The sequence below is a fragment of the Beta vulgaris genome, chromosome 7 (assembly GCF_026745355.1).
Source record: "Beta vulgaris subsp. vulgaris cultivar EL10 chromosome 7, EL10.2, whole genome shotgun sequence".
In the NCBI taxonomy this organism is placed as follows: domain Eukaryota; kingdom Viridiplantae; phylum Streptophyta; class Magnoliopsida; order Caryophyllales; family Amaranthaceae; genus Beta; species Beta vulgaris.
This window is the reverse complement of record NC_079208.1, coordinates 55,593,037-55,610,277: the sequence shown is the minus strand read 5'-3', so window position 1 is coordinate 55,610,277 and position 17,241 is coordinate 55,593,037. Positions and strand designations below refer to the sequence as shown.

Below are 17,241 nucleotides of genomic sequence, written 5' to 3'. Positions count from 1 at the left end.
CTAACTACAACAAGTTCTTATACATATGTATTTTTTTTTGTTGCAAGAGAGACGCTAAGACCGATACAATGTTTGCAATAGGAAAGAGGTTCTGTATCTCAGACCTTAAGTATCTCAATCTTAACATAACATAGTCACATAGATATAAACATATGACAAAACAAAGGAAAAGAAAACATCATTCATCCAACTCGAGAGGTTTAAAATATTTCCTATCTACAAGATATGTTCCAATACTGAGACGAACCGCCCATACGTCCATAGGTTTTCTAGAAACAATCCTGCCAAAACACACAAAAGTTCATGAATAAATTATCATGAAAATACAATGCATCCACCATTTGCAATATTTTTTTCCATAACATGTACAATATTGATTATTAGACCTTATCGGTACTTATTTTTTATGATAATAAAACAGCCTTATTATGTCTACCATCTTTTAGGGACTAAAAAAAGATTACTCAATATTACTATTTTACAAATAAAATTATCTGGTGTAATTGATTGGGGATTAATCTTGTAACCTTAAGGTCATTCTATGCTCGGTTAAGTACATGTTTTACAATCTTTCACTCACTCCGTTTTCAATTAGGTGTAGCACAAATAGTAAAGAGTGAGCTTAGTCACTAAATACAGATAAAATGTTATGTAAACGGTTTAATCAAAGAATATTTTAGCCTAGTGATTAAAATTGAGGTACTCTGAACCGTGACACGTTAGGATTATTTAGCTACTATATTCACAGAAGCAATCACTGTAAACGGACTGAAATAGTTGGGAAATATTCAAATACCTAAAAAAGTTAGCTATATCCGAGTAATTATGTTGGAATTAAGTCGTATAGCTTCTCATTTTTCCTTCTCTTTTTGTATTTTGTAGTGTGTTCGTGGCTATTTTTGAAACAACCCAAAATAACAAGGATAAAGTAGAAAGATGTTTACCTTCCAACATCACCAGGATTAACCAAGCCATCATTAACTCTAAGGCAAGGAACAGAAGCAGCAGTCTTAATCATTTGTGGAGCTTCAGTAATGATAACTGGAGAACCTATGCTTAACTTAGATGCATCTCTCTTTGGTACTTCTGCAGAAAAATCTTGTTCATTCAGCTCACACTTGGAAGTAAAATCTCGGGTTCGAGTTCGAGTTCGAGTTTGAAATCCAATATTAGGTTGCAAAGACGTGGAAGTTAGAGAGGTTTGAGAATTGAGAAATGGTTTACATATGATGGAAGAAGATAGAGAAAGTGACATTGATTAGTACCAGTACTATAGTTAGAAGAGATGGAATGAAAGAAGAAAATTTTGTGTGGCTATGTATGTAGTACTTCGATGATATTGTTAGGTTTGTCTTTACTAGAACTTAAGACTTAAAGAGTTATTAGCTTCAAGAGTGGGATTCTTCTACTTTCGAGTTATGAGTTATGAGTTATGAGTTATGACTTGATTTGGTACCCACTAGCAAACACTTCTGGTAAAAAAACTTATATGAACTTTGTCAACAATCTTAATGATATATAAAAAATGAAATCACTATATTAAAAAACAGTAGATATACAAGAGGAGCTGCTATAGTTTGTAAATTATAATCGATGATTATGTGAGAAGAAAAGATTATTTTGTTATAAAGTGTAACTTTGACTACACAAACTAATGTAAGAAAGGTGGTTGTATGACAGAAAACCATCACTATATTAAATAATGGTTAATTGGTGTAACTATAAATTGTAAACAGTAATTATAGAGAAAAACAGGGTCACTATGTCAGATGAGTGACTTTAGTCCACACTAATTTTATTGTGACGGGTCCACATAAAATTAGCTCACATTTCTCAACCCAATACTCTATTTATAGCGATTACAATACGTATATAACACAATATAATAATCTTTTTTACTTGAAATATTTTATTATATATTCAACCATCAACTATTAGCTTATTAGCTACATCAATATGAGAAAATTTCCTCAACCCTAAACCTAGTCTTTCTCTTGAGCCGCCTCCCTTATTACCCTTTTTCTTCATCAGTTAGAGACTGCCATGAATAATCTCATCCATGGTAAGCCCCTTTTCCTTTCTTGTTTTCACTTTCTAGTTTGTCCTTTTGTTTTGTTGAATAAATTAGTCTCTCTTTATGAGAGTTTCTTGTGCCCTGATATGGGAAGACTAGTCTTCTCTGTTGTGGAGGTCTCCTTGTGAGTCTAGTTTTTTTATTTGTAGGTATGAGAAATTATTCTCATTGGTTGAAGTTCAAAACTATCAATACGAAGGTATTGAAAGCTCGGATGTGGTCAATATGAATAGATTAAAAATGTTCTTCTTCAAACTATGATAAAATGACAGACAGTTCCATTAATAGTTGCTTGGGACAAAAAAAAATACAAGAGACTTGCACCACAATATTCGATTTGGTTCACTGTAGTTTCATCGAAGATGAAATTGATCTGATCTTATTTAATTGTATCATGTTTTTCTTTATTACTTATTGTAAATGCCGTTTATGAAATTCTAACTCACTTTTCAACATTAGTCACTGAAAACACACTTAAGAAAACTACTTAGGAAACAGTAATAATCATAACTTGCTTTCACATAAGGAAAGAATGGCATTAATTAATAATTCTAAATTTTCATAACTTTCCGAAATTAATCACAAAGTTCCATAATCGAAATATATTCTAGTATTGAGATTATCTTATCAAAATAGGCCCAGAAAGATGAACTAAAACAAACATGAAAATAGACAGTTAAACCAAATTCACACCACCAAAACTTGAAGAGATGACTGAATAATAAAAAATCGAGTTATATTTAAGACGAGTAAAACTTGGACTTATGGAGTATGAAATGTTCCAAAAATAATTTTCAGAAATTTCTTTGTATAATATCCCTGTAATACTCTGAAACCCCGCATAAAATACAGAGTTGGGGAAAGTCAAAATTTCAAAAAAAGACTAGAATATCTTTTATTGCATAGGTTTCTTCAGAAGAAACAAACAGTATAGTCACATTTAGAAAAGTATTTGCGCAGAAACTTCAGATCTCTTAGTAGATGACTTTCTTTTGATTTCCCCACGAGCAGAAACAAATAAACTGACGCCAAATACAAGAATGGAGCTCACTGAGATTAAGAGGGAAACAAACGAGTGGATGGGAGAAATCATACAGATATATATACAGGTCACAAAAGCTTTACAACCTATACAGAAGCCCCTTCAGCAGCTCAGATGGCCAAATTATGGCATTCAATCTGAAAGGGAAGAGGGAAATACTGTCTCCAAGCTCCAAAAATGTCTCGACTATGCCAATTATTTCTTCGAATATGTCAAATATGGATCCAGAGCGACACTTAAAACATCAGGCCTCTCTGCTTGATTGTAGGTTAAGCAACGACGCATCAATTCCTATCAAACAGATAAAAACCACTTATCAATTAGGAGAAAGGAGGAAAAAGTTTTGTTTTGTTCGAACAGAAAAAAAAAATTGTTCGAACAGGAAAAACATTACAATATTACAGATCAACAGCTAGAGATACGGATACCCCCTATGACCAAAGAGAATCTTGGGTGAGATTGCCTCACAGTAAATTATTATGAGGCATTAAAAGTTAACCGTCCTCAAAAAGGAGAAAAGAAGAAACCACACCCGATAAGCATGAAGTCAGTCTGGTCTCACAATATGTACGATTGTCTTGTATGTGACTAATACCCAATGACCGCCCACATAAGGGAGAAAATTACTTCCCTCACCACATTGAATATCTTACTAGTTACTTTTAAGAGAAAAAAATGTCAGAAATAGGATAAGACAAAATATATATAGATAGAAAACTCCAATAAAAGAAAGGAGACTCCATGACAGAGATAGGATGGCAAGTACTATAAACACAACATTTCATGTAGGATGAGCCATGAGGGGAGTGCTTGGAAATGAATGAGGTCTTACTTTTGCCTCACTTGAGACACTAGGTCTAGAAGGGAAGTCCACCTTTCTTGCTTTGATAATGGTATCTTCCCGTAAAATTCGTTCCTGAGTTTGATCATGGCCAAAAGGACGTCTTCCAAAGAGCATTTGGTAAAATAGAACGCCTGCTGACCAGACATCGACCTGTTTACAAGGCATGAGAATCAGAGAATGATGAAATGACATCCTCCAATGTGGACAATGAGTGGCTAGTGTAAACAACCACCTATGATTTTGTGCAATGAGCAGCACTTAAGGAGGCAGCCACACAAGTCCACCATACCATATGGAGTGTAACTAAATAGAAAAACATAGCTTCACCAACAATCAAACATATAAAAGCGAGGCCTACCTTTGAAGATATTAGTGGAATTTTGTTGAGCTCAAAGCATTCAGGAGGAAGATACCTGAGAGACAAAAACAATAGCATTCGTATTTGCTTTTGACAACGACTTAAATTAAAGGTTACAAAATAAGTTCGAGACTGTAATTAGACGTAAGTCCAGTTTTCTGCATTCAGAACACACAATCACCAATTTTTTGGTGGCAAGCTACTAAAACTTGCCACCACTCTAAACCATGGCACTCAGGGAACTGACCAACTTCCAGCAACAATGTAGACAATCACACTACCCAGGAGTAAAGAGGATGATGCACAACTGGAAAATTAATTTTATTAAGCATTTCAATAACACGGATTTCTTATTTATGTAGGATCACAAACATAAATAAGTCTTTTAAGAAAACCGAGTTTATCATGCACTCAATGTTAAATAATAAATCTTAAACACAGTGCAACAAGGAAAAAAACACTGAAAATGCATACAAGGTGATACAAGCCCATAACTCTGAAGAATTATGCGGCTTCCTTTATGTCAAAGGAACATCAAAGATTGAATATGGTGTTGGAATTTAAATACACAAATCCCGAATCTCAAAGCACAGAAATTTTTTCACTTGCTATGAAGCAGTTGCAATTTGCAAATAATTTCTTAGAGAAGTTATTTCACACTACCTCCGTTTCTTAATACTACCTCTGGATTTTTTTAGTTGCACCATTTGCTTTTTCACATTTGTCGAGACGCTTCTTTGAAAGTTAATATCTCTTATTGGGTGTAAATAAAAATTATAAAAATTTGAGATTTGGAATCCTCACATTGAGACGAAACTAACAAACCCCTACTTGCATGTTTTTTTTTATATAATGGTGCAAGAAAGCTTCAAAACGTTGGTTGAGGAATAGGGCCAAAAAGCAAATTTTGCAACTAAAAAAATAGGAAGGTCGTATTTACGACATATTCCTTAAAGGAAAGTTTCACTATAGTTGCAAATTTTCTCTTTTGGGTAAAATCTTATACAAAGAAAGAGGTATTTTATTATGGACTTTTCTAACCTATGCCTTGTAAATTTCAAGATTTCATTAAATATATATAAAATACATTATACAACAAAATTCTATTTGGAAATAATAAATAAAGATAGAAACTGAACATAGAGAGAATCTTGTAAGATTTTTTAGTTTGATTGGTTTTTGAAATGAAAACTTTTTTGTATAATGATATCTTATACTTCCTCCATTCTAAAATAAATGGAACACTTACCATCTTAGGCCGTCTCAAAATAAATAAAATATTATTTTATTTGGTATTCAGTTCTCTCTATCTCTCTCCTCATCACATGGGTGCATCTTTTTCTTTCTCTCTATCTCTCTCCTCTCATAAATCCCCGTGACAAGGCCTTACGTTTCATTTAAAACAGAGCGGAGGAAGTATAAGAATTTTGATGCTCTTAACTTATGCCTTGTGGTATAGGTTAGAAAAATCCTTTTAGTATTAATCAAATGGTCCATGTATCACACTCTCTCTTCCTCCTCCTTGGTTCATGTGCCATTTTCATATGTTGCAAGCATTAAAAAAGGGAGGTAGTATTAACTACTGCTAAGATATGCAATCAATTCCAATATACATTAAATTTGGAGATTAAGATTAACAAAGAAAATAGTAACAATCCATAAGCACCAGAAGAGCTAAACACTTAGAAGTTAGAACACACACTATGGTCTTGACTCTTGATACCATAAATGCTCTATCTATTATAGAAAAGCCACGATTCATGATTTTCTGAGATAAAATAAGAACCATATCTAAACTCACCAGTAAGTACCCGCTCCTTGGGAAGTAAGCTCCATACCCTGAGATCCCACATTGTCCTCGACTATTTTACTCAGACCAAAGTCTGTCAGTTTAGCAACTCCAAGCTCATCAAAAAGAACATTGCCAGGCTTCAAATCATAATGAATAATCTTTTGTGCTCGCTTATTCAAGTAAACAAGGCCTTGGAATATCTGCACAAGGATTATTCTTGCTTCCTTTTCTGGTAATACTGGTGTTGCCTTCAGAACTGCATCAAGATCTTTGCCTGACAAAGGGTATAATTGTCATTTTTTTCCGAAAAAAATAACATTAAGCTTGAAATGAGGTAAAAACACTTGAATCGAATCAAAGGAGAAGTTGCATAAGTTTACCACTGCAAAACTCCAGGACAGTGCAGAATGTATTTTGATCAATCTCAAAAGTATCCCAAAGACGAACAATGTTATTATGCACCAAAGTCTTGTGAATATTATATTCTCGAATAGCATGCCTGATGTAGCTTTGCTTCTTTTCTTCACTCCATTGGGGATTTAGACCATGAAGCTTACAAGCAACATACCGATGGTCCACTAAATCAAAAGCCTGCCGGAAATTTCGCACTTCAAATCACTGCAAAATGTTACATGCTCACATTGCCCACAAAGGCAAAGATAAAAAAAACTACATTTTACTCTAAGAAAACCGATTACGGAATGCAATGCAGGTAAACAGTTCTGCTATTATTGAGAGTCAAACCTTGTAAACCTCACTGAATCCGCCTTTCCCTAGAAGATTCAAAAGGGCATATCGACGATTAAGGATTGGGAAATTATTAAAACGGGAGCCATCCTCATCTCGTATGCGCTTCATCTCACGTATAAGTCTACCCTTATCCAATTCATAACGGTCCCTCTCTCGCAATAACACTTCTTCCTCCTACAGATAAAGATAGAGTAAGCTAAAATCATAAAATGTGGGACAATATAATGTAAAAACTTCAACGTCATGGGGAGAAAGTTACCCGCTTGACACTTGCTAAGCGGGATTTATAGATTTCATCCTGAATAAAAAAGTCTTCTTCTTGGACACCAGACTCCATGTCACCTCCATCACTCTTATCTGTATGAAATCATGAAAGCCACTAGTGACTAATGGCAGTGAAACAATTAAATGTTTACGAGATACAAGTTGATTTATTATCCTCTGCATTGAGCTTTATATTGCACATTTAAGTAATGTTACTCTGACACCTTCATTTACCTCAAAAACAGGATGTCGTGTCATGTCGTGTCGGACACAACACTTTACATGGATACTTCATTTTAAACTAAAAACTTGACTTTTTTCTACAATATAGCCGAGTCGGACACTTGGACACCCGTATCCGAGTAGACACTCAATCCGTGTCTGAGTAACATAGCATTTAAGTGTGGAAAAACAATGTCAGAAAGGGAATGTAGGAAGGGAAAGATGAAGATCAGTTAGAGAAATGCCCAGAGCCCTGAAAGTTGACAGCAATAGGAAAGTATATAGTGTTAAGCACACCACACCTGAGGAGCTGACCTTACACATCATCTATTGTTTAAGTGATAAGTACAGCAGATAATTCAGCCAAGGTCAAGTCAACACTGAAAAATCGTGGAAAGAAAAGATACAAAAGTCAATTGATGTGATATCTAGAAATTAATATTTGTCAACTAGTCTAAGAAAAAGACATCATGTAAACAAAGAGCTTGGTCAACCACCTAAGGGGGCATCTGGTATGGAGTTCAAAGAAAGGGAAAGGGAGTGAAGTCTCTTATTTTCCTTACATGGTGTCTGGTTGACCTTTTTTTAAAATACTCTTAGCCCTTCTCTCGGTTAACAGTTCCCCCATATGCCTTATGGCAGACTCCCCCCCTCCCACTGGGATCTCAAAACCCCCAAATCATTCTACACCGAAGCTAACCTTGACCACCATCATACTCAGCATCCGACCACTGACCAGCACGAACATCATCCCATCACTGACCACCCTCCACAACCAGCCTGGCAACATAACCAACACTGACCAAAACCCAACCCTCTCCCACCGACACCTACAGCCACAAAATGTCACCATCAGTAGTGAAAACAGCCTGAGGACCCCACGCACACCATTTTACTCCACCAGACCATCAACCACCAACCACTTCACATCCGACACTTACCAAGCACCCCATCCAAACTCCAGCTTCAATTCCCCCATCTGAATGTCGCCACCCCCACAAGAAACTGTCAAGCAAGTAAGCAACCACCAAGTAAACAAGAATCAAGCAACCACCTTTAATCAAGACGAGCAACCATCACATATCCACCAAGACAGCAACAAAAGACGAGAAAGAAGAAGAAACAAAGAGAGAGTGTGAGAGAAAGAGAGGGAGCAAGAGAGATACATACCCATCAAAGAATGAATTAGGGCTTTTGATGGTTGAATTCAACCATAAGAGCTCCAGATCATTGTCAACTCTTATGACAAAAGTCTGCAGATAACTACATATGCAAGGTGGTGGCATGGAAGGTTTTTGTGGTTGACCTAGGTGTCGGGGTGAATGGTAGTTGTGGAGGATGAAAGAACTAGGGCTGGTAGTGATAGTGATAGATGGGTTGTCTGAAGGGTGCAAGAAGGTTTCTGATCAACTATGAGAGCGAGATTTTTCTAAGTAATTCCCCTCCCTAAGCAAACCTATGAGGGAATAAAAGACGTTTTGGTTTTTTTCCTCTCCTCTCCCTTTCTTGATTCCATTCATTACCTTAGCAGTGCACCAAGGTTGAGCATATTGTAAAGCGGTAAGCGTTTAGGGGAAGTTGTCAACAGAAGCAACAATGACAAAAAGTCAATTTTTTTTAAGTAAAAACATCATGTCTATCTAATGAACGCGCACTTTTGACTCCTTTACCCACTTAGGCAGGAGTCTGATTTGAGAAACTAGGGTAACGAATGAGATGATAAATACCCTTATCAATGCGGCAATGAACCAGTCATTTATAAAGAGAGGAACGAACATCAAATAACTATCCCCGGTTAAAACTTTAATTCTCTGTGGGGTTTCCAACTCCTTTAAGGCTTGAAGATTCCTATGTCCTAGACAAGGATTCAAGGTGGCCTCAAATAATTCAACACCTTAGATGTAAACTTCTCCACATAAGCTTCTTTTATTAGGACTTCAAATGCAAACATGCTTCCAAATCTGATTAATTGAATGAATAGTGGTATTCATTTGTAGAATCATACTAGAAGTTTCTCTGACTAATTTAGAGTGTCCAAGCTTCAAAGTATCTATTGCAGTTCAGCACAATATGTTATTGGTCGGGCTGTTTATTGCAGTACATATATCTTCCAAAGAAACCATCGTCCTCGTAGCATGTAATATATTTCAATACAGTTCTTGTAAAGAAAAGTCCACTTATGATCACTTGACATCTCCCCTTAACTAAACAAAAACAAGTTGCCTGCACATCCTATTGTTTCAATGTTGATACAAAAGTTTCTTATTCTTACAATTTAATGGCAAAGCCGTTTTGAGCTAGAAGAAACGACTTAACGAACGAAAATTCATTATTCATGAAAGAAACTCGTACCAGGTTGTCGCTTTCTTAATAACTTCCGTTGCCTCTCAACCATTTCCTTTGCCTCCAATAATTGTTTCTGGAACAACTTTTAGAATTAGTATATTGTGGAACACCAAGAATAACAATATGTTCCGACCAATATAGGTTATATCAAAGTGGAAATTAAGGTAGTCAATGACAAAATTTACAGCACTTACAAGGTGAGCATTGATGTCCTTCAGTGCTTGCCCATCCTCCCATGTCTCAGATATGACAGTTCCTGCCCTGTTATAATTAAGAGCGATGTTGGAAAAAGCTTGAGGCGCACTGAGGCATTACAGGTCCTAGAGCCTAGGTGTGAAGCGCCCCCCTCATCTAAGTAAGGCGCAGTTAATAGAAACCAGAGAAATGGTGTAAAAACTAGTTGTGTGCTTTTGGTGCACTTTTTTGTGAACCTTTTCAAGAACATTTCGCCTACCCCAATAAAAGTGTTTACCCCTATCGCCTTTGGCTCCAGCACCTAGGCGAGCTTTTTAATACACTGTTTAACAATGAATAAAATCACTGTTGATAAGGTTTTATGTAAGAATCCCTATCACCAAAAATTTGCTCTTCGCGCTCTCTCCCTTCCCCACCCCCTCTCTTTTATCGGCATACGGCTTGAATCATTCACACAAAAAAGGTGTAAATTCAAGCATTGCTTATACATCCAATGGGTAACATTTTCCATAACCCATTTCAGCAGGAAGCCTATCCACTGTCATACACCCAGGCACAATTTTTAAAATAGAAACTGATGAGAGCCCATCTCATCCTGGATCTAAGCCATGATGTGATGAAACCCAGACAAAGTAATAAAGCCGTTATGCCTCCATAACTGCCGCTAAATCATGGAACTAAAACTTCACCCTTTTGTTATATAACAGCCGTTATGTAAAGGATTTTCAACTTGCCATTAGTAAAATGACATTACATGACATCGCGATAAAGATCATGTCCTTCTCCCCATGTCGTGTTACAATATCATGTGAGTCACGGCATTAAATCTCTTCTATCCATTATGTTTGTCCCTAGTCAGACTTGGCCACAAAAGGAGAAAGGGAAAACATACATTGCAGCGATAAAACAATATGCACCCAACAAAGAAGGGAGAAGAATGTGACGTGGGCTTTCAAGTTGGGTGATCTATACGAGTTAGTGTCTATCTATAATTCTATATAAACGTTAAGATTGGACATTCATGCTTTAGGTAATTATTCAGTCAATAAATATATAGCCCAATTATATGATAAATTGCTCATATTATGTTGAAAGACTTTTTCTTAAACTTGAAATTTGCAAATTTGAGGTTAGAAATCCATTAATGTGATTGTTCATTATAAAACCTCATGTCGCATTAACAGGGATCCATTCCATTCATCCATTGCAAACGCGACCACGTCCAGGATTTTCTTCCTTGTGAACAGTCTTCCAGAAAAAAAAAAAAAACCAATAGTCCTAGTCTTTATAGTGCAAACACCACTCCAATTCCCTTTGGAACTAGATGTAAGGACCACAAGACACAAGTCACAAGTGACAAGACAGAGATTATGATTCCAAGCCATATTTTATTAATATTTCCAACTTGTGACTTAGGAGAGAACAAGTCAAGAAAGATAGCCTATCAAGCATAAGATTGCCAAGATCAAATACCAAAGACCCAAACTTTTGGTACTACACATGGTCAATTACATGATTGATATTCTTGAACTTAAGTCAAATATTCAATCTTCTTGATCAGTATACCCGCAGAGCATACATGTGGAGAAGTGATAAGAGAAGAATGAATGGCAATCAGCAGTTCTCTGCATTCATCTACAGGTAAAATTCACTGGACATAGAAAATAAAGCATGCCCTCGGCCCCAAATTGAAGGTTCAAGGTTGACTTGGCAAATCTATATAATGGTTTGGCAAGTTTAAGCCATTAATAATATGAGAGCATGTCAGCATATACAAATACTTGATGCTCTACAGCACCATTTTTCTGGGACAAACAGACATCAAATTTAGACTTTCGATTTGGAATGGAGGGAGAAGTTTTAAAGGAAATCTAGACAGCAGAGCAAAAGCCTAAAGCAGGGATCACGGACTGCTATTTTTCGCCCTGATCCCAGCATCTCGTTGGAGAGAGAATATCTCAGTTACAAAGATCTTATTACTTGTCTCCACCCCAAAATACAAATAAATTTTTTTGTAGAGGTAAGGTATACAGGAATTAAGGGATTCTTATCTCATGACAAAACCCCAATTGGTCTAGAAAAGAAAATGATCTATATATTGGTGCACAGCCATAAAGGTCCCACGTCTCCACGAAAAAGTTACTGACAAGCAAAAATCATTTTTCTACACAACTTCACATGCCACACACACCAGAATGCATGACCATTATGCATTTTTCTTTGCCAAAAGGGCCCAAAACCACATGCAACTCTGAACAGAGTGCCTTGTGAGGACGAAATCATCTTAAACAACAATAAACCTCACTTCACTTCTCCATAATTGCAAATTCACCTATTGATTTGTATTCTTAATACATTGAAGCAGAGGAGATGGCATGAGAAAAACTCTCCAAGGGAACTAAATACCTTATTACTCCAACATTGCCGAGTCTCAACGAATCCTGGCGCACTTTCATTCTTGCTTCTTGTCTCTCAGCTTTTGAAACTGATATCAGCAAATCAGATATGATTTTTGTTCGCTGCAAAAATACGCACACAACATATCAAACACATACCACGTGATACAGCACAATGCTTCTTACACAATAGCTTCTCTCTCTACTAAAAGTAGGGTGAAAAAGAAAGAAAGAGTAAGTATGAATAACAGAAAACCTAATATTAGACTCCAAAAACTCAAAAATAAGATAAGGAAGCACAAACCTTTGGCTTCATTGATTCTTCGGTGTCTTTGTGTTCCTTGAGCTCCTGATAGGTCAAGAAAAAAATTTGCATAAATTCCTCGTGCATCAGCAACAATTTTTGACATAACATCCAAAAACACTATAACTCACCTTTCCTAATTGGTGGCAATGATTCTGATAATCAGAAACCTCTTCGCGTGATTTGCGAAGCTCTTCTTCCAAAGAGGAAACTTTACTTCGCAAGGAAGCAACCTCATCCTATTGATAAAGAACAGAGGAAAGAATGAGACTAAGATATTTCCATGTAAACATCACAACTAAGCGGGAATTTATACTCCACGAGGATCTAGAAAGTCATATGCGCAAACGTGGCTTAAAGTTGAATGCTCTTTTCTTCAATAATTTCTTCTGTAGGATACAATTACCCCTTTATTCTCTCCACTCTGATTTTGTTTGCAGAAAGTGCTTATTGGGCTGGGGTTATGGGGAGGAGGGGAATTAACAAAATTCTTCTAGACACAAGGTGTCATTAATATTGTACCTCTGAGTGAGGGCGATCACCATTCGCAAACAACTCTTTACTTCTCATGTCCTGCAAGGTGACTCGAATTCAAACAATGCAAAATTGTATAATCCAATAATTTTAGAAAACATATAATAATAAAAAAGATCAAGCATTGTCACATTTAATTCGAACTGTTATCCGTGGATTCAAGCCACTTAAATGAAGAATACGATTGTAGGTAGAGGTTGTGCAAGTAGAACATTACCTTGCAGTTTGAGTTGTCCAGATGACCATTTGCAGATGAAACAGTTAAAGGAGATGTCTGGGTTTTACTTGAACCACGGCCACGGCCAGTTGATCCCTGTGACCTACCACGTCCTTGTTTTTTCTTGTTTGTATCAACACCAATTTTGGAGGGTGTTTCTTCCACGGTCTTTGGCTTTTCATCACCAACAACCTTACACATTCAGCAATGATCTGGTTAGATATATAATACACATGGAAGAAGAAAGGTCTGGATGTTATACAATAGTCATTAGATGACATTACTCTATACAAAAAACTATTGGTGACAAACGGAAATCTCTAGCATTTCAAGAAATGGTCAATCCAACACTAAACATATACCTTATCTAACATTCAAGAGCCAAGATTGATGTGAAAACTAAATTCTTAAGGTCATAACTTGGCAGAGTATACACTCTTAAGGGTTTAAATCAAATCCTGAAATTAAGAATTTGGGCTGCATGCAGTGTGAAAGAGCAGTTATGCATTACTCCTAGCAAACTTTTTTCTTTTTTTTCTTTTTGAACATAACCCCAAGCTCCATTACAGGCTGCTTCGAACCCCGCCCCAATATGGCAGAGTGGGAGAATTCCCAGGAATTTAGCTAATAACCAATAATCTTTCTTCCTACAAGTTTATGGCGCTAAGAAAAGTATAGGAAAAGAGCTACCTCAGCATGATTTGAAATAGATCTATTGTCTTCCTGAAGTTTTTGGCGCTTCCGAATGTTTGCCTGTATGAGAAAATTCCCACCACTCTGCAAATTGAAGAAGCAGACAGGAACATCCTCGATGAGAATAGCACGAGTTAAATATACATTACACAAGTAGAAGTAAAAGAATATACGCCAAAATTTAATAAAACATGTGGTATCTTTCAAACAACAACCTCCCCAGACCCTCATGCAAACACGTACACACAACAAGAAGAAATGGAGGAACATAATAAGGCCATGAACAACTACAATGGATTACATTTGAACTATCATGGTGTCATACTACCCTTATATTTCTGTTTGTCATACAGGTGCTATTCACATATTTACCAATAAAGAGGAAATGAGAATAATTTAGTTATAAACGTATTTCGCATGTTCTTTACATGTAATAAACAGATATACACACACTTCAAGATAACTTGGTTGTTAGTTCTTGTTAGTCACTCTCATGCCTATTTTTTACTGTATACTTCCTATGTTTCTAAACACTTGCAAGTTGCAACCAAGTAGAATGGCACTCAAATTAAGGATGATGAAAACAAGTATGTAAAAAGGCATATGACCTACAAAATTAAGGAACTTAATTACCCTCCTTCCACCATCTAATCATGCATAATTCAGTTGCAGTTTCCCCCTTCACTTTCTCTTTCCTATTTGTTTGTGTCATTTTACTTGGTAGCAAGCATTTACAAATAGAGGAAGTATAGCTTGACTTTATCTTTTCTTTCCATCTCTTTTTACGTTTTGTTCTCTACAACAAGTTGTTTGGTAATTGTGTGAAAAAGAACATGACGTGCAAGGATTAAAAATTACTTGTCTAAGAGGTGAGTGTTCGGACAACTATCAAATCCTCTATACAAGACAAAGCTTGAAAGAAGTTCATTAGTAGTTACCATGAAGTCGCAAGGTATTATCTAGTTATGTATCCATGAAGAAAAACAAAGTCATTGATTGAATATCACATTATCACATGATGGACACATATATCATCATTCAATCATAGTACTCTACTACTCAAGGAATAATCCTAATTTCTCCAACTTTCCACAGAGGATTGTCACATTCTTCAATAATACAAAGATCCTTCAAAGTATAATATCTCAATGTGTTTTTCTAACCTTCTTGTTTCATAATATAAAGGTCTGTTGGCCCATCTATAATAGATCGGTCGAACCTAATCATTTAACAATATAAACGTTTGTTCTACCTTCAAAGTTCATGGATAGACAAGAAGTTGTGAAATATTTTTGTGACAAGACCTTTCTAGTACACTTGCATATTGATTTCAAGAATCTACAAGGCTACCACCCTATATCTTCTTACAACTATGACTTAACTATTGAATTCAAGTTCAGTTAATGGGCAAGTATTACTCGCATCCATCGTCAATGCTGCCTTTTCTTGTTTCCATTATGACCATACTGCATGTTCTAACATTAACTCAGAGAAACAGTCAATAATTCTACTTCAATATTCGAACTGCATCCAGAAATGACAACTATCACATTAAGGAATACAGTTGTCGCATTCAAATTATAAGTGCACTCTTGTTCCGAAAACCAGTGAACAGGCTAAAGATAAAACAAACATAACAAATGTAGCATCTCGGAAACACAGCTTACAGCACAATTGCATCATATAAACCAACAAACTCATAATATTTCATGCACACCCTTGCAAATTGTCAATCCAATCAAAATGTCAATACTAAACTTCCAAACATATAAACTTACATCATCATCAGAGTCACTAGAAGTTGATGCCTCTCCCACATCATCAACAACCCCAAACTTCGACGACCCGGCAGAAGGCCAAGCAGTTTGTGCAGGTAACGGCATCGAGCTGGGACCCGAACCAGAAGCCGAACCCTTGCCCACTAAACGAGCTTCAAGCTTAGCAATCTTGGTCAAGGATTGATCAGACTGATTTGATGAGTTTGAAGAGAAATGGATTAACATATCATCCGACATTTTCGATCCAACTAACTCACAAAGCACCAATTGAAGTAAGAACAGAGTTTCTCAGGGAGTAATGACTAGTACTAATTAACAGGAGAGAGAAAAACCCTAATTGTGTTAGCTTATCATAAGCATGAGAAACAGAAGAAAAATCTCGACAAACCGTTTACTGAAATTGCAATTATGATTACTCCAACTATTACAATGAAACCTCAGCATTGACGGCGAAATTAAGACGCCAATGGAAACCCTAACTACAGCAATTTGGGGAAAATTCAAAATTGCGACAAAATTTAAGCTAAAAGAAATTAAACGGTGAGAGATTTCAGTGTGCAAAAGTATTATGCAAAAATCTCCAATTCATAAGATAAAATTGTTATCATAAATGTCGTGGATGGATGAAGAAATCAGTTTAGGGATTGATGATGGAAAAAACCTAGGGTTTCAACTTTTGATGGGGGTTTAAGCAAGGAAGAAGCAGACGAATTGGAGGAGAACTGGGAAAAAGACTGAAAATTAGGCTTTTGATGAGTTATGTTTTTGTGTTGGAGGGAAAACTTCTTTTTTTTTTGGTTGATGAAAATTGAAGAATTTTTAGGTTGTAGAAACTTGTAGTAGTGTAGTATTATTGGACAAATATACAATAGCTATAATGAAAATGATCAAGGTGTACACTAGCTAATTTGTATTTTTCCTTTTTAAAAGAATGTCGTTAGGTATAGTTTTTTACGAGAATATGTACGGTTCTTTAAGAATTAATACAATACGTATAGTTTTAAAAGTGAACATGAATATCCCTTCAAAAAAAAAAAAGTGAACATGAATGGTTTTGAGATTCTCGCGCACTATATATTTGGACTTTTATCATATCATATATGAGTTAATAATAGGATCTTGGTTACGTGAAGTAAACTCCATATTTTGAAAGGAATTTATTGCAACTACACAACCAATCAATTTCAAATGGTACTGTGAGCGAGTGAAAGTTTTACGATTCAAACCCTCGACACTCTAGTATGTAGCCACGTGCTCTAATACTCCGACCCTAGGAAACTTAAAGAGTTTAACTACTTCATAAATCCTTCCTATCTATATTAAACTAGAACTCTGAATAATAATTCAACTTTCAATGGTTAAAACTTTTATTAAACGAATGATTCACTATATGTCCCTGAGCAACTCTATTATCTAGTATGTATCATCCAAT

At 36.0% G+C, this 17,241-nt stretch overlaps 2 protein-coding genes across 2 annotated transcripts; both read right to left on the bottom strand.

Annotated features, from left to right (window-relative positions):
• Positions 1–71: 71 nt before the first annotated feature.
• On the bottom strand, positions 72–1,410 carry LOC104899894 (hypothetical protein). Its single transcript, XM_010687185.4, has 2 exons — positions 945–1,410; positions 72–281 (listed from the first exon to the last, which is right to left on the bottom strand). The coding sequence occupies exons 1-2, from the start codon at positions 1,253–1,255 to the stop codon at positions 179–181; spliced, it is 414 nt and encodes a 137-aa protein (XP_010685487.1). The 5' UTR covers positions 1,256–1,410; the 3' UTR covers positions 72–178.
• Positions 1,411–2,776: 1,366 nt separating this feature from the next.
• On the bottom strand, positions 2,777–16,639 carry LOC104899893 (serine/threonine-protein kinase TOUSLED). Its single transcript, XM_010687184.4, has 16 exons — positions 15,810–16,639; positions 14,029–14,115; positions 13,339–13,530; positions 13,110–13,160; positions 12,719–12,826; positions 12,588–12,632; positions 12,294–12,406; positions 9,887–9,953; positions 9,699–9,765; positions 7,120–7,217; positions 6,855–7,034; positions 6,491–6,701; positions 6,120–6,384; positions 4,319–4,373; positions 3,949–4,110; positions 2,777–3,407 (listed from the first exon to the last, which is right to left on the bottom strand). The coding sequence occupies exons 1-16, from the start codon at positions 16,044–16,046 to the stop codon at positions 3,312–3,314; spliced, it is 2,034 nt and encodes a 677-aa protein (XP_010685486.1). The 5' UTR covers positions 16,047–16,639; the 3' UTR covers positions 2,777–3,311.
• Positions 16,640–17,241: the final 602 nt, after the last annotated feature.

Bases quoted from the DNA above. Each gene is read 5' to 3' on its own strand.
- LOC104899893 (XM_010687184.4), bottom strand. From the start codon at position 16,046: ATGTCGGATGATATGTTAATCCATTTCTCTTCAAACTCATCAAATCAG. The intron at 6,385-6,490 runs GTAAACTTATGC...ACCCTTTGTCAG, and splicing joins TGTCCTGGAGTTTTGCAGTG to GCAAAGATCTTGATGCAGTT. The intron at 3,408-3,948 runs GTAAGACCTCAT...TCTGTTTGATAG, and splicing joins GTGTCTCAAGTGAGGCAAAA to GAATTGATGCGTCGTTGCTT.
- LOC104899894 (XM_010687185.4), bottom strand. From the start codon at position 1,255: ATGTCACTTTCTCTATCTTCTTCCATCATATGTAAACCATTTCTCAAT. The intron at 282-944 runs GTAAACATCTTT...GTGTTTTGGCAG, and splicing joins AATCCTGGTGATGTTGGAAG to GATTGTTTCTAGAAAACCTA.